This window comes from Pimephales promelas, chromosome 10, assembly GCF_988280905.1.
Source record: "Pimephales promelas chromosome 10, fPimPro1.hap1.1, whole genome shotgun sequence".
NCBI lineage: Eukaryota > Metazoa > Chordata > Actinopteri > Cypriniformes > Leuciscidae > Pimephales > Pimephales promelas.
Genome location: NC_142778.1, coordinates 18,464,757 through 18,488,362, shown reverse-complemented (window position 1 = coordinate 18,488,362; position 23,606 = coordinate 18,464,757). Strand labels below are relative to the sequence as shown.

General features: G+C 37.0%; 2 protein-coding genes across 3 annotated transcripts; both read left to right on the top strand.

Moving 5' to 3' along the window:
* Positions 1-54: 54 nt before the first annotated feature.
* On the top strand, positions 55-13,277 carry rsf1a (remodeling and spacing factor 1a). Its single transcript, XM_039663735.2, has 16 exons — positions 55-337; positions 1,222-1,313; positions 1,401-1,493; positions 1,734-1,939; positions 2,186-2,307; positions 2,439-3,997; positions 4,083-4,313; positions 5,574-5,678; positions 5,761-5,840; positions 5,972-6,026; positions 6,222-6,325; positions 7,386-7,453; positions 7,533-7,716; positions 9,275-9,513; positions 9,776-9,961; positions 11,492-13,277. Exons 1-16 carry the CDS (start codon positions 184-186, stop codon positions 11,932-11,934), a joined length of 3,921 nt encoding a protein of 1,306 aa, XP_039519669.2. The 5' UTR covers positions 55-183; the 3' UTR covers positions 11,935-13,277.
* Positions 13,278-14,188: 911 nt separating this feature from the next.
* On the top strand, positions 14,189-22,734 carry clns1a (chloride nucleotide-sensitive channel 1A). Of its 2 annotated transcripts, XM_039663740.2 has the most exons (7): positions 14,190-14,578; positions 14,898-15,034; positions 15,148-15,279; positions 15,367-15,480; positions 16,804-16,983; positions 21,221-21,284; positions 22,473-22,734. In XM_039663740.2, coding segments are annotated over exons 1-7 (747 nt in total). In that variant the 5' UTR covers positions 14,190-14,459; the 3' UTR covers positions 22,474-22,734. The 2 variants fall into 2 exon arrangements, with proteins under 2 accessions (XP_039519673.2, XP_039519674.2); XM_039663739.2 differs by lacking the exon at positions 22,473-22,734 and having other exon boundaries at positions 14,189-14,578; positions 21,221-21,288.
* Positions 22,735-23,606: the final 872 nt, after the last annotated feature.

The following is a 23,606-nucleotide window of genomic DNA, read 5'->3' as shown; positions in this document are numbered from 1 at the left end:
GTTATTGTTATGAAGACGATGACGACGATGATGGTAGCATTGTGGTGATCCACACACACACACACACACACACACACACACACACACTAGATGCCCCTCTGGATGATGCTCTGGGTGGGTGTCGCGGTGTATTGTGGGCAGTTTTGGGTCTAAGCAGAGCATAGCTCGTCATCTCCAGGAAAGATGGCTGCTCCGGGCACCACAGCAGCTCTTCCTCCAGCGCTCAGTCCCGGGTTTGCGGTGGTCTGCTCTTTTTTGGAGCGCTACGGGCCTGTTCTGGATCTGCCCGAGCTGACGTTCCCTCAGCTGGAGCGATACTTACAAGATACATCAGCGGGTGAGCTGCGGGAGAGGCTGGGTTTGTGTTTATTTGGACAGGCTCCTCATCTTTGCCCATCAGGGGTTTGATCACTTAAAGTTTGGCTTGTTGTACCTTCGTAGTCTTTGTTTGGATGAGAATCGTGTGCCCGATGATTCAGATGGACTGTGGCGAAGTGTTTTTAAAGCAGTCATGTGTGGTTTTTCCACCCTTTCCCATGGAAAAATCCAATTTAAAGATTAATATCAGTGTATGATTGCCGTCAGAGTGACCATACGCACTGCTAAAGGTGTTATCATGCTGTCGGTGACCATTAAATACTGAGACACTCCAGTATAGTACGATAAATTGGTCTGATATACATTTACGTTCAGATTATAAACAACGATGTGAGTGTACCCGCACACTGCACATGCGCAGGCCGCTGTCAAACTTCCTATGCTAACTGTAATAATAGAATCGCTGCACAGATTTGTTTACGTCCAGTACACTTTAAATACTGTATTAATTGTGTACTCCTAGGTTTCTTATAACAATAGCTGAATGTGAGCTGCACAGCACTAATGTTGTCATTTAGGAGAATTGCTTGTAAACGTCACTGCATAATTATGTTTTCGCTATGACATTGCTGATAGCTGATTGGATAAATCGATGATATAGTAATGAGAGAGATGTGTTTCTAATTTATTTATTTTAAACAATAAATAAAAGGTATAGACAGTATGAGCAAAATGAAAAACAAGTGCGTGGGACAGGAAAACAGTTGCTATTATTATATAATATAATATTTGTTGAAAGTCAGCGCAAGCATGGTTTTTATGTCTCAAAAAAGAGGTTTTAATGTGAAGTTTTAAATGCTATAATAATTTAACACGTCTCACGTCTTTTTTTGTACAATTTAGTTCCTCGGCCATTGATTGAGCTCCATGTCAAACTACTGCGGAAGATCGGCAAAACAGTCACACCAGAGAGATGGGAGAAGTATCTTGTAAAGGTAAGTGTTGTAGTTTTAAATCATATACCGTGAAAATGGAAATATCCATGCAAATCTGTCTGTTTGTTGAAATCATTTTTGATGCAGGTGTGCCAGGAATTTAACAGCACCTGGGCATGGGAAATGGAAAGAAAAAGCTACCTAGAAATGACAGTTGAGTGTAAGACAGGCATTTTAAAGGTCAGTATTTCCCAGGGGACTTATTTTCTATACATCAATAATAGTTTGACTTTTTTTGATGGAGATATCGTTTTATGAAGTATTGCTTCTTATGTAACTTGTCAAGAACATGTCCAGGTCATATTTTACCCCCAAATAAAGTGTGCCTTGAATATGAATATTTTTGAATATTTCCTTTGAATAATATCTTGAATATATTTTTTTAATGAGTTTCACCTTTATTCTTTATTTTATTAACAGTACTTGTGTGAGTGCCAGTTTGATGACAATCTCAAGTTTAAGACATTAATCAACGAGGAAGACCCAGACAAGATGCGTCTACAACCCATCGGTAGAGACAAGGAAGGTCTTTTGTACTGGTTCCAGTTAGATCAAGAACAGAATATACGTGTTTATTCTGAAGAACAGGATGATATAGATGGATCCTCCTGGAAATGCATTGCGAAGTAAGCAGTTTGTGGGGAAAATACCAGAAATGGTTTATTAAAATGATAATAAGCAAAAGAAACATTTCACATATAGTATCAAGTTATGAGAACATAAAATCTTAAGTTAAAGAACACTAACAGCACATTCAATACCTATGTTTTGAACATTGTGTTTCCTCAGAATGTTTTTTCTAGAAGTATAATAGTTATACCTCCTTTAATGAAGTTTATCAAGGAATAAGAAATGCATTTTACTTTAAACAGGAATAGGAATGATCTTGCTGACACACTAGAACAGCTTAAAGCCAAGATTGACACACCCGTGACTGACCAAGAGACACAAGGCTGTCCCACCAGCCCAAATATGGAGGCAGAAGGTGTTAAAGGTAAAATTCATTGGAAAATCATTCCCATTTAGGGATTGGAGCACCACAGACATTGAGAGGAACATGTCTGCTTCAATATCCAGACTAGTTGTCAACTACTGTGGGGTTTACTGTATTGTTTTGTATTCAAGGTAAGGCTGAGGCTGAGAACTTGAGAAACCGTGTATCGGGACAAGGGGACTTTTCCAATACCACATTCAATTTCAGTGAAATTGGGTTAATACCTAAAGACATTAAAAAAGAAACACCAATTGATCCCGTTAAACCAGAGCAAGAGGAGAAAGTTGTTGAAATTTCCAAGCCTAAACTGGTCATCGACAACAGGGTTAGTACGATCAAAACTCTTGTCAAAGAAGAACAAAAAGATGATCCCAAACCATGGAATGCCATTTCTGTCGTCATGCCTCCTGCTTCCATCAAACAAGAACCGGCAAAGAAATCCGAGGTGCACGATGACAAGAAAGAGATGATGTTTGGGAATGTGGCTAGAACTGTCAAGAGCGACCAACAGGCTAAAATACCGCTGAAGAAGAGGGAGTTGAAAAGGAGTGGAGGATATGATGTCAGCAATCACTACACCAACGTCAATCACAGCAACAACAACCTTAACAGCAATGGCAGCATCAGCACAGGAGGAATCATTGTTCGCAATCCTGCCGTCTTGCCATTGAAGGAGCAGCAAATCAAAAGAGAATTCCCAACTGATGAGGAGAAAGGACCAACAGCCATCTTCCCTGTCCCACAAAAGCTACTTGGGAAGCATTCAACTGTTGATCTTTACCATACGGTATCACAAGAACAATACGTAGGTGTTGGAGTCATCAAAGGTCCCATTGAGAGAAAGAGGCCTTTGAATGAAAACGATAATTCTTCAAATGGTCATCATGGGAATATGAATGTCTTGAAGACTGAAGTTGGAGGCGCAGATAGCGTAAGACAGTCTGTACTTGTTGGGAAATCCATGGTTAAAGCAGACAATGGTCCTCATCCATGCAGTGTCCTTGAGGATCTGGTGTCAAAAGATGCTTGCAATAAGAGCCCAGATGTGGAAGCAAAAGTATCAAACATTGTTGAGGAGTCGCCAATGACTGAAGAGATGCAAAAGACTTCAGTTGAGGAAAATGTTGACAAAATTGACAAAGAAGAAGAACTCAAAAACAGCAAGACTTTGTCAGCCAGAGAAAAAACTGATGTTGAGGATGACAGCAAAGACAAACGACTGAAAAGCCCAAGAAAGAGAAGGTCACAAAAAGCCAAATCCAAGCTCCAAGCGAAAGAAGACAGCCAAAACACTGAGCTCTCATCCAGCATTGGTGAGGGTTTGGTGAAGGATGCGGAAGACAGTGAAAAAACTGGACACAACGATAATGAAGAGGTATCGTCGGAGCTTCAGAAGGAGGGGATTCGCCTGAAAATCAAGATCCCGCTTCATAGGCGAACGCCTGAACTCCAGCACAAGGACATCGAAGAGTTGGAAACCAGCAATCGGAGATCCCTACGGAGATCTGCCAGGATCTGCAAGCCTAGCCCCAAAGTGGCAGATTGTCGAGATAAGAAGCAAGATGGAAAACTTAAGGCCTCATCAGAAGCACAAGACGAAGAGGAACGCATAGTAGACGAAGAGGTGAATGTGAATCCTAAGGAGTTGCACAAAAAAGTGGACATGGAAGGACAGCCTAAGTCTTTGAAGGTAGTCCAAAAGCTTGTTGTATCCAGTCGAACAAATTGCACAGAAAGCTTTTTATTTATGCAAATGTTGTTTTTTACTCTTTTAGGCCAAACGGCGACACAGGCGTACTCGTTGGTCGAAAATTCGTACGAAAAATAGCAAACTCAAAGGTGCTGCGGATCGGGAGGAGGAAGTGGCCGACGACGACGCTGCAAACAATGAAGACACCAAATCAGAGAGAAAAGACCACAAGAGTGAGACCGAATCAGACCAATCCAACGAGATTCAACCTGAAGATGCTTGTAAACACTGTGGGCTCGCTAACCACCCAGAACTAGTGAGTTCTCTTTTATCAATTCAGACTACCACTTAAGAAATTAAAATAGATTATGCTTTAATGCCTCAATAAGGAAATTTTACTCGATGTACTGTGTACAACCACAGTATCAAATGACAGCAACATGAGTGATGCTTGCTTAAGTAAAACTGAGTATTAGAGCAGTTCTATGTGGTTAATTGTTACTTTGGTTACTTACTAATCCAAATTAAAAGAGATCAGGTGCTTCTCTTCAATGCAAGTCACCTAGTTTTGTTATTGTTAAAGAGTAACTAAACCTTAAAATAACTTTTTTTAGTTAATGATCTGTAAGAATGGATCTTTATTAATACCAGTCGTTGATTCGAGTAACTTTTTTGACATTTGTGTATAAAGTGTTTAATTTCTACAGTATATGGTGTAAAAACGTCTTAGTGCTGCCCTCTTCAGGTTAAACGGTGGCTACTGCAGTTGAATTTTCCTATTGGATGTTCCGCACTTCGTGACGTACGCAGGTTTCAGCTCACCACGCTCTTGGCACGAGCTACGCCCTTGGCAGTATAAAAAGTTTTATTAAAAACAGCTTGTTTCGTCAAAACCACTGTAGCGAGTCAGGAGTTGGAATTGCGAGTATTGAAATTTGAAATTTCGTCCCCTCTATCTCCGCTGGGGTTTGCCCACTTTTTCAGTATTTTTCAAATATTGCCAGTGGGTGGAGTCAGGCTCTGACCAGGGGTTTAGTTACCCTTTAACTAAAACTGTATAAAAAAATAACTTGAACTAGAATTAAAATGGAAACTGAAAATTAAAAAAATAAAAACTAATTTAAATATTAAAAAATGCCATAATAGTAATATTGCTAAGATAACATGTTTTATTATCTGTATGGTGAAAAACTTGCCAAATTGCCTAAGCAAAAAAAGAAAAGAAAAACACAATACAGAATGTGCTTTCAGTAAAATGCTTTCAGTAAAACTCCAACACATACAGTACGTTTATTCAGACAATTGATGCACATATGGGTTTCTAAAATGATTTAAACTAAAAGATGAGATTGTCTGTCAAATGGCAAAAGATTAGAAGAAACAAAGGTATTACTTTATTGTACTGTCTTCCCCATGTACATACTATGTAAATGTAATAACTAGGTACTATAACCCCAAACTAACCTTAACCCATGTAGTTACCTTATATTACCTAGTACTTTCTTAGGCACGATTTATTTATTTACTATTCTAGAGCATAATTTCACGTTTTCTGTCTTGTGTATTTTCGTCCCAGATCCTTCTTTGTGACATGTGTGACAGCGGATATCACACGGCCTGTCTGAGACCTCCTCTAATGATCATTCCTGATGGAGAATGGTTCTGCCCTCCTTGCCAGCATGTAAGGGCTTAAATCACTGTGTTAATGCCTTGTGTGTGTATGTGAGCTATATTAATCAAGTATATATTCTTGTCATTTACAGAAGCTTCTCTGTCAGAGACTGGAAGAACAGCTTCTGAATCTGGACACTGCATTGAAGAAGAAAGAGAGAGCTGAACGAAGGTATAAATCCACACACACACCTCATAAATGGTCTCACCAGCTTATCATCATCATTACTATGAATCATCATGGATGATGAATATGCTCATGTGAGTCTGATTCTGAGATTTTTCTTGTTTTCTCTCTTTCAGACGTGAGCGATTAGTGTATGTGGGTATCAGCGTGGAGAACATTATACCCAATCCAGTAAGTATGCAGCCCATTTTATATTATATTTATATATAGTGCCATACTGTATTGTACCATATGCCATACTATAGTAAATTATGCTAAAGTAGGCTATGCTGTATCTAAATTAATATAAGATATATAAATTACACAAATTAATAAAATGGGATTACCTTTATTTGGTTTTAAATTTGCACTTCTTCATCATGTCAGGACGGTGATGAAGAAGATCCCATGACCGAGAAAAAAAAGGATGCCAAGAAAAGTAAGAGTCTGGGGAGGCGATCGACTAGGATGAAGAAATCCATCAGTTATAGGTAATCAATATTTCTGGTAGCACTTTACAATAAATCTCCATTTGATAACATTAGTGAACTAACTAACAATGAGAAGTCATTTTTTAATCTTGTCCTATGTTGTTTTGATTTTTGTTTTCGGTCTACTAGAATAGGTTTTCATGCTTGAATGTTCAAAATTGTTACACCTCTCTCCCAGTCTGTCAGTAACACTAGTTGATGAATCAACACGTGAGAGGAAAGAAGTGATAGTTTCCCCCCACTTGCATTTTAATATATGTATATATTTATGGCTATTGAAGAACACTCTTGCGGGGCGGAGTACCCATAATATTATTTAAGTACCTTTTTATACTTTTTACTGATGACCTCATGTTTTTTTTTTAGCTTGTTTGTGTTACAATTGTAGGAGCTTGTATTGCAAGACAAATTTCCGTGTACACGGACAATAAAGTACTATCTATCTATCTATCTATCTATCTATCTATCTATCTATCTATCTATCTATCTATCTATCTATCTATCTATCTATCTATCTATCTATCTATCTATCTATCTATCTATCTATCTATCTATCTATCTATCTAGTTAGCTAGCTGTCTATATGAAGCCCCTCCTTCTGAAAAGCACAGTGTGCTCTGATTGAAGTTCAGAAATAGTGATTACTGATATAGAGAATAACTCCCTTAGGATATACTTAGTTCTGTTTTAACTTTGCAGACCTTTTTCAAGCTGAAACTGCAACATTTCACACTTGAAAAAAGTTGAAGATGCATGAAAGCATAATAGGACACCTTTAATGTTAATTTTAACAGTTGCTAATATCAAACGTTGTATCTGTTAATATTATTTAATGGACCTGAGCTAACATGAACAATGAATAGTTGTTTTATTTATTAACTAACTTTAACAACAAATGTATTGCCTATTGTTAATTAATTTAACAATTAATTTTAATTTGTTTATTAGTTAATGCATTAACTAATGGGACCTTATTGTAAAGTTTTCAAATATTTCTTGTAGACTCTAAGAGAAGATATAAGTCTAACTAATTCTTGATTTTCTTACTACTAACCACCAGATTTGATGATTTTGATGAAGCCATTGATGAAGCAATAGAGGAAGACCTTCAAGATTCAGAAGGAGGAGGTTGGTCGTTTGAGATATTGTTTCATACTTTATAATATGTGTGTCTATGCATATTAAATTCACTGCTGGTGTTCTGCAGGTGCTGGTCACGGTAAACCTGTAGTGACTGTCACGAGTCAGCAGCGGAACACGGTGAGCCGAGAGAGTCGACGGCATGTGAAACCTCTCGCGCCGCGAAAGAAGCGTAGGCGACTCAATGACCTGGACAGTGACAGTACGGTGGACGAGGAGGAGAGCGAGGATGAGTTTCAGCTTAGTGATAGGTGTGTGTTTAAAATATACGAATATTAGTTCAAATTTGGGATTTTGGGGTTCAAATCAGGTGGATTTTTTTTTTTTTTTTTTTTTACCAGTTCTTCAAAATATAATGGGTAATATTAAATATTCTATCGGTGAATCTCACAAGCTGTAAAGCTGGTCATATTTTATCCCAAAATCAAAAGAAAAAGACTATTTTTTTCTATAAATGTCTTATATTTTCCTATTTCTAGGACCACAATTTCCCCTTAAATTCTAATTAGTTTAATGCAAAGCTGTTAGTTATTTACACATCATGGTTGTGTCGCACTGCTTAATTTAAATCAATGTCACTTTTGTCATTGTCACTCATAACAGTATTTTGTGCTCTAAACTAAACTGACTACTACATCTATTGAGATTCACCATGACAATCACTGTGAGAATTAATGAGAATTACAACAACAAAAAAGCCATGAAAGAATTTGGGGGAAATATGCTTAATACTTATAATATATATATATATATATTATTGTATTTGTCCTACAAATTGGTTGAAATTGAGGTTAGATTGTTAGTTTAAATGTTTTTGAAAGAGGTTTCAACCTAGGCTGTATGTATGTAATCAAAAATACAGTAAAACTAATATTTTGAATATTACAAATTAAATTAACTGCTAGCCTGCTAGGAACACGTTGACTTTTTGGGACTTATTCACCATAACCCCCAGAGTTAGATAAGTCCATCCCAGGGTTTCCGTTGTCCGTTAATTAACAAACATTGGCCGGGAATTTTTTTTTTTTTTGCCAAAATTATATCTCTCCTGTCAAATTGTCTGATTTATGGCCTAATAATCCCACCCCCCCAACACAATCTGAATTTGAGTATAAACCTAAAATGTATAAAGCAAAAATACACCGACCAATCAGAAGGATTATTTGCTGTTTTACAAGCAATTGAGTATGCGGACACCGCTCCTCTTATCGATGTCGTAAGCCTGTGACGTGATGCCTTCGCTCTCATGACTGAGCTCCGTAGCTATGGATGATTGCATTTCTCCACAGACTATTTATATGTTGTGATTTGTATCACTCCACCCAAGTAGCAGTGCTTCGCCTTCTGAGAAAATAGTTCCCAGTATTTATACGGTTAAAAGATGGCTGTGTCTCATAGAACCTTGTTATTTGTACACGCTGTGACTATACAAATCACAACATATAAATAGGAAAATGTTGGTGTTATTTTGTCAGTTATTGGGAGCAGTATGCTAGCTGTAGCCATTTACTTCCAGTCTTTGTGCTAAGCTAGACTAGCAGTACAGCACACAAAGAGATGAGAAGGACTTATCTAACTCTGTGGGATACGGTGAATAAGTCCCAAAAAGTCGGCGTGTTCCTTTAAGAAACATTTCTCGTCAATATCAATGTTGAAATTAGTTGTACTTTAAAATAGGTATTTTTGTGGAAACAGTTTTGCTTTTTTCATTTTCATAAATTCAATAGACTGGCATTTCATGCTATATAGGTTTCCACATACAACTGGGTCAGAATCGGCATTAATATATATATGCTTTTGTAATGCTAGCCTGGAGGAGGAGGAATTCGTAGTTTCGGGAGAGGGTGCGTCTGATGGTGATGCGGGGAGTGAATGGGGCAGTGGTGACAGTGGCGCTGAGAATCAACCAGCCTCCAGAAGAATAGGAAGAACCGCACTCACCCAGAGAAGCAGGAGGAGCAAACGCAGACCTCCCGCTCAACGAAGAGGCTCCTCAGAGGAGGACCTGTTAGACTCAGAGGAAGAGGAGGAGGAGGAAGAGGAAATGGGTCTGTATTAAAAGAATTACATATGTGCTCTATTTCAAAGCTGTTTCACATGTACAGCTACTGTATCTTCTAAGGCAGAATCCTTAATGAACGTAAATTAAGTCCACACTTTGAAATGTCCACTCTTTGCACCCAGCAACTTTCATATGACGGCATACTTTTGGTGTTTTTGTTTTTGGAGGTAGGCTGTCTAGCTAAGCAGTTCAATAGGTTTGGGTAGAGAGTCCTATTGAATGATTTCTTTTACTTGTTCATTTGCCAGAAACAGAAGGCTCTAATGAGTTCAGCGACAGCGACGTGGATGTCAACAGAAGGCGTCCGCGACGGAGTCAGAACTCTCAGGTCAACTACTACGAGACGTCAGAGTCTGAGGGATCACGGAAGGTGTCCGATCAGAAACACCCCACTCTTCCTCACCGTCGACGACTGTCCAGCTCCAACAGTGAAGGTGAGCGCCACCACACTCCTATTTTCACATTTGTTAATATATGTCATCTCTTCATATTCCTCACTCAGGGGTCACACATGTGATCCTTGGCGGTCAGAACAGGCCCAGGACAATTAGCTTAACATTTTTTGAATGATATGAATGTACTATATTTTGTTTCAATGATATTTATTCTTGTACATTTCATCATACTAGACAATATTTACCTCTAAATTATGCACCATTTATTTCTAAATAAAATAAAATATATATGGCTGTATATTCCCTAGTTGTTGTTAAAAATGTCTCTGTGTTTTTGTATCTTCCATTCAATGCTATTGCTGGTCATTTTTGACCTTGAAGATCAAAAGTGTGTGTTTTTATTTTAGACAATTTAGATTTTCCTTTTTGTGTACATTTTTTTAAAGCTACACTGTGTAACTCTTTTAGTTTATTCTTTGCTAAAAACACTTAGTTCTTTCAAAAATATATGCCTTAATTAATGTATATTTACTTCATTCAAGTAATAAAGTATTCTTGTGAGTGTATAATATGCCATTGAAAATACATGCGGGTAAGGGATTCTAATGTCGGTCGCCATGTTGACCCTCCATCTTGAAAGTACATTAGCCAAAGAGGGACAGACACGTTAATTCAAGCTTCGCCTTTCGCGTTTACGTTTGAGTTAACACTCATGGACGAGGTCGAACTGGAAGCCATGTTAATCTTGGACTACATTGCCCACCATAGGAGTTAAAACGAAATCGGAATTGAGAGGAACGGAAACTAATATTCACTGGATGGTCATATACCTTTTCACCACTAGATGGGGGTAGAAATCACACAGTGTAGCTTTAAGATTCAAAACAACATTTTTCACTCTAAAATAACCAAAGACAACCAGAGGGTAGCCTCTGTATATAGAAGGTATTTATAAATATATTTACTAAGATTTTTGTGGCCCTTTTTTGTATAAGTACTAGTGCCTAAACCCTCAGTGATTTATTTATGGTTATTTATTATGATTTATTTATTTATTTATTTTTTGCACATCAAGACAAAATCAAAAACAAAAAAATGCATCTCTTAAGACCCTCCGTTTTGCTATTTACTGGGGGCTGTGAAACGTTAAATTGCGATTAATCACATCCAAAATAAAAGTTTTACATGATATATATGTGTGTAGTGTGTATAATTATTTTGTATATATAAATACACACATATGCATGTATATATTTAAGAAAAATTTATTATTTATATATAAAATATTTATATTTTATGTATAATATTAATTTTGTATAAATATATATAAAGTGTATACATATGCAAATATTTCTTAAATGTATACATGCATGTGTGTGTGTGTGTTTATATATACAAAATAATTATACACACTACACACATTATTTTAGATGCAATTAATCGTTTCACAGCCCTACTATTTACATCTGTTTATTTTGCCACATCATCAGACTAAATAATTACTGTTAGCTAGAATGTTAATTTGCAACTAGAAATGTAAATTGTTTTCGTCTCATCCTATATTTCTAGAGTCCACGCTTTCTAAAGACTTAGAGCCAAAGGAATCTCTCAAGAGACCAGAAAGAGGACGGAAGTGCGTGTCGACTAGGAAAGACTCCAAACCTAGGCACAAACTAATAAAACGGACTCGGCAGGAAAGCTCCAGTGAAGATGAAGAGGAGGACAGAGGAGAGACAGAGGACTCTGAGGAGGATGAGCAGCCCCTCCGCAAAAGGTCGAACCGCATAGAAACAGACGAAGACGAGGAGGAGGAAGAGGAAAACATACGTGGAAATGTCAGATGGAGGCACACGGCCAGAAACACTGCGGACCCCCGAGGTCCTGGCCGGCACAACGGCTTGGTCCCGCTGAGGACCGCAGCTCAGGATGACGATGACGATGAGGACGAGGAAGAGTTCACTGGCGTCACGGACCTTGTTAACTTTGTTTTCGACAGTGAACAGTTGTCATGATGTGCTCTGTAGGTAAAACATGCATTTATTTTCTCATAGCCTTTCGACTGAGAGTCACCTGTCACGGGAATGTCCCGCATCAGCCACCGTAGTTTTTGGGTGTAGTGGACCAAAAATGAAGCTTCCAGAGGAATGCCGTATTTGTCCGTTTCAGACGTCTGAATCCACTCCGTACATCCGCATGTATCATCCTTCCCAGATTAGAACAGGGTCTCCTTAATACTACAGTAACCATTCCTCAGAGTAAAAGCACTTTGTCATTAACGGCCAGTACAGTTTTGTTTGTATAAAGCGGCTTTGTCGTCCTCCGGAGAAACTGGATGGCGTGCATTTGAAGCTTACGTGTTCTGTTAGTTTTAGACTGGAGTTTTAGAGGTTTACATTCTCTGTATTAATGTTTTATTCTTTGTTGTACATGGAAACGTTGTACATTAACCTTTGATGCCGAACTTTGCCTAAATGCTTTCATCCAATTAAAGGCTTAAAGGGATAGTTTACCCAAAAAAGATAATCCTGACATCATATGCTCGCCCTCTTGTCATTGCAAAACCACATGACTTTCTGTGGAGCACAAGAAGAGATTTTCTCTTTTGTTTTATGGAAACGAGTAGCTCGAACTTCGGGGTGAGAATGATGGCAGAATTTTTCATTTTGGGTGAAATTAAACTAGTTAGTAGACCAGCAAAAAAGGACGAAACACATTGGATGATGATCGTAATCTGTCATTTCGATTATTATTATTTTTTTTTTTTTAAAAAGACTAATATACTCTCTACTAAAAATAACATTGTATGTGATGTTAAAAACAATCTTATTTAATTATTTTAAAAATGATGAAATTTCTGCACTTTGAAAGCTGTTGCTGAAATTTTAGGACGTTTACGGAGACATTCAGTCACTTTTAAGTCCCTGTCTGAGCTTTATGTGTCAACTGAATGCACTTGTCGACCAAGCACCTTTGATGGTGGGACCGCATTGTTCGACACCGCAGTCTGGATCGCTCTTTCCATAGAGTTGTTTTTAAAGGTTTCTTTGACTCCAAGCGGGTGTCTTTTATGCTGGATTGTTTGAATTAGAACACTATGGAAGTCATTCCAACACAAATCCACCCCATTACAGAATAAATCCAAAAACAACAATAACAACAAAAGCCACAAGCACTAGATTAATAATTATGGTCCTTGCTTTCAGTTAAAGAATGTGTTTTTGAGCCTTGTACTACTGGAATTCATTTTCCTTCTCAGTTTATTTTACTCTTACTTTACAGATGTATGTCTCCATATTTCAAAAAAAAAAAAAATTATTCACAAAACAAAAATAAACTTAATGTTGCTGTTAATGTCCCTGGCTTGAAATTTGTGTGTTTTAAACCTTCAATGGATTCAAGACACAAGAAGCATTTACTTGTATGGCTAGTTGAAATGTATGGCTATTTCATTTTCGATATTAACATTTTAGGTTAAAATGTGTGTACTGTATAAGGGAAAGTACACAAATGTAGTCAAATGTTTCATATTGAGAATACAAATGTCACGTGAGGTCATAAAACTGCATACAAGAATAATAGAATAATTAAACTGTTTATTGGTCAACTACCCAAAAGCAAACAATAAATAAATCTATTTAACTTATGCAATGTACACAAAGGATTAAGAACCAAAATATTCAGATTACCACTGTTTGTGTTTACTGTGTTGTATATGTCCTCCGATCCTGAGGGGGCGCTAGGGTTTTGCCTTGTGGTATCAAACGTACGCGCTCTTTTTGCGTGAATTGCGTCATAAAGCGGCGCGAATATCGCTGATGAATGGAAATAAATAATTTGTAGAATGGATTATTGTTTAACAATGGGTTGTACTACTTAGTGGCCCGGACGGACGTCATCTGTCATTAGTCAGTATTTCAAGAGTAAATTTATTTACATCGGTGCTGACGTTGCAAACGCACAATGCAGGTATCATAAGATAGTTGTTACTTTTCTCCGCGTTTTGAGGAGTGAACCAATGAAATCTGTTTGTTATTACAGACTAATATATTTCTACAGAGATTGCGCTTGTGAATATTCGCCTGTTTGTTGTATATTTATCTTTGTAATTAGCATTATTGAAATAATTGTACTTATATTACTGCACAAACATCTCCAATAAGACAAAAACGTATTTACCCGTCAATGCAAGTCAATGGAGAATCCGTCTTTTTGTGCCACTCAGCGCCCCCTGCAGGAATGACCCGTGTGTCCCACAGGAAACAGTTATTAGAGACAGTCGTCGTCGCACAATGAGTGAGAACTACAGAAGTGACGCATGACAGTGAATCTTTGAACTATAAAACCCATTCGAAAGTTTCTCGCCACGCAAACCAGTCGCATTTTACTTTTTGTATATTAATGAATTTAAAAGAGAAAGCTTGGTAACGCTTGAATGAGAGTTACTGTTGTTTTTGCAGTGCGTTGTGACTGTGTATTGTCTCACTAGAGCATCAGTGTTAGCGCATTCAGCATCTTCACGGTGATTTAATTCATCAGAATGGTAGTGTTGAAGAGTTTACCTCCACCCAGCGAGGGCGTGCGGCTCCAGCAAGCCGAAACAACCGCGGTTCTGGACGGGAAAAGACTGGGATCTGGAACTCTGTTTGTGGCTGAAGCGTGAGTCTCTGTGCACGTTAACTAACTTAAAACATTAGTGTTGTGTACACGTGGTATGCGTGTTCTACATCAAGTGACACCTGTGGACATATTTAGACATATTTATGCATATCATGCCTAGCAAGGGTTAGTAGACACCTCACGAAAAGTACTTTAGTAGAGCAATGGCACAGATTCTATGAGTTGGTGTTTCTTTCCATCTTTAATTTGTTTTATATTTATGTTATTTAGTATTTGATTATGTTGTGCATTACCATATTACACTCATGATGTTTTGGGGACCTATGTTTATTAATGCAGCTGTTATGTGTCCTTGCAGCCATCTGTCCTGGTTTGATGGTTCAGGGATGGGTTTCTGTCTTGAATACCCTTCCATCAGTCTGCATGCAATCTCACGGGATCTTAGCTCGTTTCCAGAAGAGCACCTGTATGTGATGGTCAATGCAAAACTGGACGGTGAGACATCATTTTCCAAAAAAAAAAAAATAGTGATGCATTACTTCAGACATTTTGGTCAGCAGTTCTTTTCTGAGTCTGAGTTCTGAGTTCTGAAATTCTGTGTCTTCCAGATGAAGGTGATGGAGAGCTGCAGGATAAAGCTCCAGATGATGCATTAGAGGATGATGAGGAGAGTGACAGCGACAGTGAAGACTCGCAAACCATCACAGAGATCCGCTTTGTGCCTAGTGATAAAGCCGCATGTGAGTGTTTGGAACGAACACTGATGAGTTCAGTGTGAGCATCACTCCTGTAGAGAGTAACAGCATGTGTTTGTGTGTGCACTGCAGTGGAGCCCATGTTCTCCACCATGTGTGAATGTCAGGCCCTGCACCCGGACCCCGAGGACGCTGACACCGATGATGACGATTATGAGGGAGAGGAGTATGACGTAGAGGAGGCGGGTGAGTGTCATTTGGACCCATGATGCATCTAGTGCAGTGGTTCTGAACCTTTTTGACTCCAAGGTCACCTGTTGTCCATGGCAATATTTATAGGTCTCTCATATAGGCAAAGATATTTCTGCTATTAAAGCTGCGGTCAAACTTTAGATTAGAGTCCAATGGGCTCTATGCACGGCGTTATTTCCAGTAAAGGATTAAGGATGCTCGATAACTTCCGCCGATCATAGAGTCCAATGCAATACCGAGAATTTATATTAAATTTTATACTCCATGGTTATACTAATGAAACGTTAGTCACAAAAACAGATAAAACAGACACCCCTCGTTGTGTTTATGCTTCTTTTTAAAATTATATTAAATAAACATAACTATATATAAAATTACATCTAAACGTATGTACGTTTCGTTTCAAAGATGGGAGGACAGTAAATATTGAAGACTCTGCCATAATCCCGTTTTCTCCGGTTTTCCTCCGCTTTAATCTACACAACCGGAAATGGACGAGCATCCTTACGTCAAATGCGGAACTTATGCGTGCATATAGCCCATTCTCACTATTAACTACGACTTTTGCCTCAATAACCTCCTAATGACTGCTTCTCTATAGTTAGTAAGGTAGTTGTTAAGTTTAGGAATATGGTAGTATTATATAGTATTAAGGTATGTCGAATATGGCCTTGCAGAATAAGGCATTAATATGTGTTAATTAATATTAATGAGCTTTATAAGTATTAATGAGAAATGGACTAAAGAACTAAAGTGGTACCAAAGCTGCTGTGACTGACTGACTTTTTTTTTTTGCACAAACCAGAGTTGCAATGTATTAAAGTAAATGGAATAAATAAACTATTTATAATTAAAATAACTAAATTCATTATTCTAGAATAATAAAATAACATTTATAAATATTAAAATTCAAATAATTAAATTAACTAATTTTAAAATAATGATCTTTGATGGCAATTTCTCAGCATATTTCTACATGATATAATATAGCTTGAAATAACTAGAAAAAATGTCTATTCATTATATTAAATATTTTATCAATTATTATGACTTTTCAAGGTCAAAAAATTAATTTAAAAAAGTGTGTCCAGGGATCCCAAGACAGTGAGAACCCTTGTCTTAAAAGAATGTAATTTGGAGTTTTTTTTTAAATGTATTGATTTTAGAAATGTGATGTCAGATTAAACCTGTATTTTTGGCTGATTTAGCTTCTTTGAAATAATTTTGAAGTTCTCCATGGAAGATTGGTGTCTCTTCTGAAGCTTTCACACACATTGTTTCAATGTATTGTTCCTCTTACACATTTTTTCTCTTTAGAGCAAGAGCAGGGTCATGGAGACATTCCCACGTTTTACACCTATGAGGAGGGCTTGTCTCACCTGACGTCAGAGGGTCAGGCCACACTGGACAGACTGGAAGGGATGTTGGCACAGTCAGTCGCACAGCAGTACCACATGGCTGGAGTCAGAACCGACGAGGCTTCGACTGCATTTGAAGGTCTGTGCATATGATTTATTTCAGTAGTGATGGTTAATCTGTCAAGAGAGGGCAGTTTTGTGTATTATCTCACAAAGATGCAGCGAAGTAACTGTAGTTTACAATAGACCTTAATGAAGGTTAGATGGCATATTGAATTTATGACTAATGAAAATGAGGAATCTTCTGAAGGAATAGACTTATTCTTTACAATAGCATGCCCCGTATAAAACTCATGATCACATGATTTTCACATCTCGCAACTTTTAAAACTGATTAATGGAGTTTCATCGACTAAATAATTGGTATGCTATTGAACAACAATACAATCCATTGAACCCACTGTGATCCCTCGAGGATAGCATCGTTTTCATTCCTGAATTTCATTACTATATTTAATAAGAACGTACTTCACGTTAAAAAAATACGTTCTATATAGTATGAATACGGGTAGTATGAATGCGCCATGTTGTATGTGACATACGCTGTCACAACATTGCGAAAATTTAAAGAGCCCATTCCAGTGACTGCACCATTTTTGCGCTGTTTTTAGTTCTGCTTTCCGTTTTCATCTGCGTTTTTACGTCATCCTAGCCGACAGATCACGTGAGCTGCTCGCAGATCACGCTTTTTGTGGAATTTCTCAAATAAAACACACACACAACCTCAAACAATGACAGATGTTGATTTTTGGCAAGGAGAAAGCCATTTATTTGCTTGTGATATTACCATTGATAAATAAACATGAATGAATCAATAGAGATATGCATGCGTGTCTGTATTGATCTCCTAACTTTACAGCCGCGTCTCCGGTTTCCGCCATTTTCAAATATAACAACAACTCCTCTCCCGTGGCATCATGGGATAGTGTAAAGAGCCACAAAATCGATCCAAATCCGGCGTTCGATTCGTGGTGAAGATTTCACGCGTGTTCTGTCTTTCCCATGGCAAAGTGATTTTTAATTAAATGCAACACATTTAATCTTATGTATTAACTCGTTTATCAAAAAGCTGCATCATTAAATACACGTTAATGTTTGACTATTCCTTTTAAATCTTATGAAAATAAAGTCAAAGTCTGTTAGAATAATCAAATATAATTTATAATGTCAGGTAAATGTATTATTACAATTCCACAAGGTAATCAGAGCAAACCATCAAATGTTTCTAGAACAACTTTACCCAACATATTAACTACATGAATGCTGAGCCTTGAAGACACAGCATCATGGGCTTATCTGATAGAGAAAATGCAGCCCCGAACTCCCCGTTGCATTTCCTTATATAGCCAGACCTTACCTGATACTGTATAAATCATCAGATTATAATGGAAAGTTACTGTATTCCCCCAACAACTTACTGGGGGTAGAATTTTTTGACCATCTGTAGTGGAAATTAGCATTTAAACCTTTGGAGTGACTAGAAACCACATTCCTTTGTGGGCCAGTTATTCCTAAACTTCTTAAACCTTATTACTAGGGATGAGCGAGTACAGCATTATCTGTATCTGTATCTGTATCTGTATAACCATATGAATTATCTGTATCTGTATCTGTACTCGGACTGGGCGGGGCCTAAACCCGGAAGTGGGTCGGGTAGTCTTGAAATGGGCGGGGCTTTAACCGGTATGTTATTTTCAGCATGCAATTGATATGGGTTGATCAGAAATTCTTATATTTATTGCTGATAAGAAAACTATTTACATGACAGCATCAGCATTGAGCTTCAGATCAATGGTTTTGATCACGATAACAACGAACTACAGAACAAGTTTTGCAACAATGAATACAACACATGTGGTTGCAAATATGAAGTAAAATGTAACGAACAAGAGTTTTCATCTCAACTAGGGCTGGGTGATATGGACCAATAGTCATATCCCAACATATTTAGGCTGAATTTCAATATACAAAATATATCCCGATATTTTTTCTGCAAAGTGAGAGCAAATGTTCAGTCAAAGCCAAATATGACATGTCACAAGTAGTTTTATTGAAACATGAACATTTGCAAAATCAAATGAATAAATAATTAACAGGTTTCTTCACCTGCGCATGATTATGACAAAAATCTTAATTGCAGATTATTCCCTTGGAATTGTAATTGTGATTTATTAATTGGTTTATTTATTTTGTCAATACAACTTTGGTATGAGCCATTACATTCATTTAAAAAATATAAAAAATAACACAAAGAAAAATAGGGGCATTAAGGGGTTAATATACCTTGGTGAATAGACTGTTAATGAAACATTGAAACTGCTCCTGGTGAATAGAATTAAAATCATACCTGCTTTGTTTTTATTTCGTGTTATTTACAACGCAACAGTGTTGCATGCTCGTTGTTTCTTTTGCACTTTATATACAGTGAGGCGATCCAGCGCGCGCCGCCGCATTTGCGCGTGCAATTGAGTGTGCGCTACGACTAACGTTACAGTATAACGGCTGACAGGACAAAGTCCGTTTTGCTGAGGTGAAAGACTTTATTTAATCAAGCACGCAAAGTGGAAAAGGAGTGACTGGGGCGCGGGGAGCAGTGCAGAGAGCTCTGGGTCAGCACTAAGCAGCTTGCTTGGAGCAAGGCGTGCAGCGCAAACTCTAATTACATATCACATTTAAAATATATATTCTTTATATTGATATATCGCTCAGCCCTAATTTCAACATTACTTTTTCTTTTTCTTTTTTTTCTTCTTTTTTTTATCCGAGCACAGATATTGACTCGTATTACTCGTATAATATTTGTACTCGACAAAAGTGCTTTATCCGTACCGGATACTCGTTTCAGCCGAGTATCCGGCTCAACTCTACTTATTACCTTTTCTTTTACTTCTTTGGAAATGAGACATTATTACCAGTCACCCTGACAGCTTCAAAATGATACTAAACAATCCTTAAAGATTATCACCTTCACATTAAAACCATATATATTCCTGTGTGAGTTTTCAGTGTTACTGACTGAGAGAGAGAGATGTAGATAAGATGGTCAGAGGAAGGGGGTAGAGGGTCAAATGTTAACTTGCCATTGTCTTTAGAGGCCACTGGTCAGTTATTTTCTTTTTAACCAGTTTTCCAGGCTTACAATAGTGTCCATCGTATCCTTGCTTCAGAATCTCGCCGGGAGAAGTAGGTCATCCGGGTACTTTTCACCTACTGTTTTTCTAATTCTATGATTTCGGACATACGTCTCTGCTCGTGTACTGTTTCGCATACTATATAGTAGGGAAGTATTCGATTTCGGACGCAGCTAGAGAGATTATGGAAGGGGCGCTTGTCTGAAGTATATAATCATTGGTTACCCGTAAGCCAATCACATAACGCAATCACCTCTCTCTCTAACTTAAACATCACCTCCATTCAAAAAGTTTAACAAACACTCTTCTTGTTCGGGCTTCAGTTTGCAAATGCCGGTAATATTCTCCACAACGGAGCGAACTGGATCCCGTATCTCCATATCCGCGGTCGTTTTCGATTTCCCTGACCTAAAATACAATCTTAAACTCGCCGCTTAGCGTCTAGATCACGGCTCTCAGCCCACCCTCTGTTCGTTGATTGGCCGGCTGTTCTCAGGAAAACTGAGAGATAGGTCGCTGAACGTAGTCAGACTAATCCGCAATGGTGCTGACTTATGAATTTGCACATGGTTTGTCTTAAAGCATATTAAAAACACCACATAAACATATAAATTACATCAAAAGCTTGATTTTCACCACAGGAGGACATTAACTAATATATATATATGACCACATTGCATGTAAAGCTGTGGTAACTTGGTCATCCAAAACACAAATAAAAGAATGTATGAAAGTTTGAGAGAGCTTTTCACACTGTTTGATGGACATCCCAGGTGAATTTACTTGATTGTAAAAGTTATTTATGGGGAAAAAAAATCATTATGCACATGAGCAGCCACAAAATGGCAGTAACAGAGAAAGGTCATGCAACTTTATACCTCACATGGTCCTAAAAGAGTCACATTTTAGTATGTTTTATATGCATTAATGCATGAATGTTTTATTCAGTGAATCTTGTCTTGGTGCGTGTACATATGATTTTATTTCAGTCAGTCGGAGAAGAGTGTGAATTCAAGCATTCTTGGAGCCAGAGTCTGTTTAGCTGATGGGGCTGTGTGTGTAATGAGCAGGATTTCCTGAAAGCTAATGGATCTGTTATGTGTAAAGCCCAGCGGAGCAGTTCAGGACAGGATGCTCATAATTTAATACGGTGCTTAAACTTGTTTTTCTTTTTTCTGCATCCAGATGGAATGGAAGTCGACTCGAGCTCAATCGCTGGACAGTTTGATGACGCCGATGTGGATCACTGGTAAATATATACCAAATCCATGGAATTGTCTAATTCCATTTCCAGTCCCGGTTAATATGTATTCATCTATTGGATTACCTTTTTTCAAGTTTTTATTTAAGTTTTAGTAATTTTGTGCTTTTGCCACGAATCTTTACAGTTTAAGTTGCAATTACAATTTAAAAAAATTAATTGTGTGCGCAAAAGATAATTAATCAGAAAATGTACACTACCGGTCAAAAGTTTTAGATCGGTAAGATTTTTTTTTATGTTTTTAAAAGAAGTCTCTTCTGCTCACCAAGGCTGCAAATATTTAATAAAAAATACAACAACAAAAAAAAAAAACAGTAATATTGTGAAATATTATTATAATTTAAAACAGCGGTTTTCTATGTGAATATATAGTGAAGTGTAATTTATTCCTGTGATCAAAGCTGAATTTACAGCATCACTACTCCAGTCTTCAGTGTCGCATGATCCTACAGAAGTTACTATAATATGATGCTCAAGAAACATTTATGATTATTATCCAGTTTTTTACATTTTTATTTCAGGATTCTTTGATAAATTGAAAGTTCAAAAGAACAGAATTGATCTGAAATGGAAAGCTTTTGTAACATTAATCACTACCATTCAAAAGTTTGGGGTCAGGAAGAATTTAATTTTTATTTTTGGGGGAAAGAAATTAGAAAATACTTTTATTCATCAAGAATGAGTTAAATTGATCAAAAGTTACAGTAAAGACATTTATAATGTTAGAAAAGATTCTATTTTAAATAAATGACATAATTCTAACATAAATTATTATAATAAATAATAATTTATGTTTTTTTAGCATAAAATCAGGGACACTGAAAACTGATGTGTAATCAGCAACAATAATGATGTTGAAAATTCAGCTTTCAAATTACATTTTAAAATATATTAAAATAGAAAACAGTCATTTTAAATTGTCATAATATTTCACAATATTACTTTTTGTCATTTTTTTTTTTTCATCAAATAAAGCAGTCTTGGTGAGCAGAAGAGACTTCATTTAAAAACATAAAAAATCTTACTGATCTAAAACTTTTGACCATTAGGGTATATTATATCATTATTTACACCTTTGTCATTCCAAAGCTGTATGATACTTATCAGAATTCTGATCTTATAATGCCATTGGGTGGATCCGTGTTGAAACTCATGCATGACTCAATCTGTTGACAGATGGACTGTCTCTGTATTGCCGATTAAAGCACTTCTGTGGGGCATGTTGGGATACTGGATGAGCCCATCTCTCAAAGCTCTTATAGTATTTTTGTCTCTCCTCGCTTGAGTTTAATGGGCTGTTTTACACCACGGCTGTAAATTTACCCTCAGCCACAGCTTTGTGTAGATCCCACTAATGTATCTTGTAGGTTTCCCCGAAGACCATGTTGATGTGTTTGTTAGAGATTTCAATAAATACAGTTGTTTTTGTACCAAAGTCCCCTAATTTTGTTCCCATACTTGGTGTTTTGTTTTTCTTTGAAATATCTTCAATCAGACATTCTTCGTATAATTTGTTGTAATGTTAAAGTGTGCTAAAAATACTCATTTAGCTCATTTTGGGCTGATCTCAGTTTGTAGTCCGATGTTTGAGACATTCCTGTCTAATCATTTCCTATGCGTTTCCTCACAGGAGATAAAATCATTTTTGGTGAGTCAATCCATCTTTTTGCCATTGAGATGACTGCCCATATAGGCACAAAAAATGATTAGTTGTTGAAATTATTAACATTTACAAATAACAAATACAATTATATTGCATTCAATGTACAATGTACAATTCAAAAAATACAATTAAAACCAAATGTATAACCTTTATGTGGTTATTAGTTAATGTTTACGTGATTAGTGTTTGAAGTGCTTGAAGTATCAAATCAACATTTGCAAATGTGTAGAAGTGCAAAATATACGAATCAAAGTTTAATAAGATTTGTTCGCTTTAGCACCAGATACAGTGAAAAATATACACCTTAAAGGGATACTCCACCCAAAAATGAAAATTCTGTCATAATTTACTCACGTTTGAAGAATGATTGGGTCTTTGGCACCATTGACTTCCATAGTATTTTTTTTTTTTCTACTATGGAACACAGTGGTGCCAAACAACTGTTTGGTTCCAATCATTCTTCAAAATATCTTCTGGCTTCTGTGAAATTTATACTGAAAATGCATTTAATATTTTTAGAAATGACTAACCCTGAAATGACTAATATGTGAAGTGGTCCTCTGTTATTCTAAAAGGAAACTGAGCATCCAACATTATTATTAACAGAATAACCAGATAAAGAGCCAAAAACCTGGTTAATAATTTAT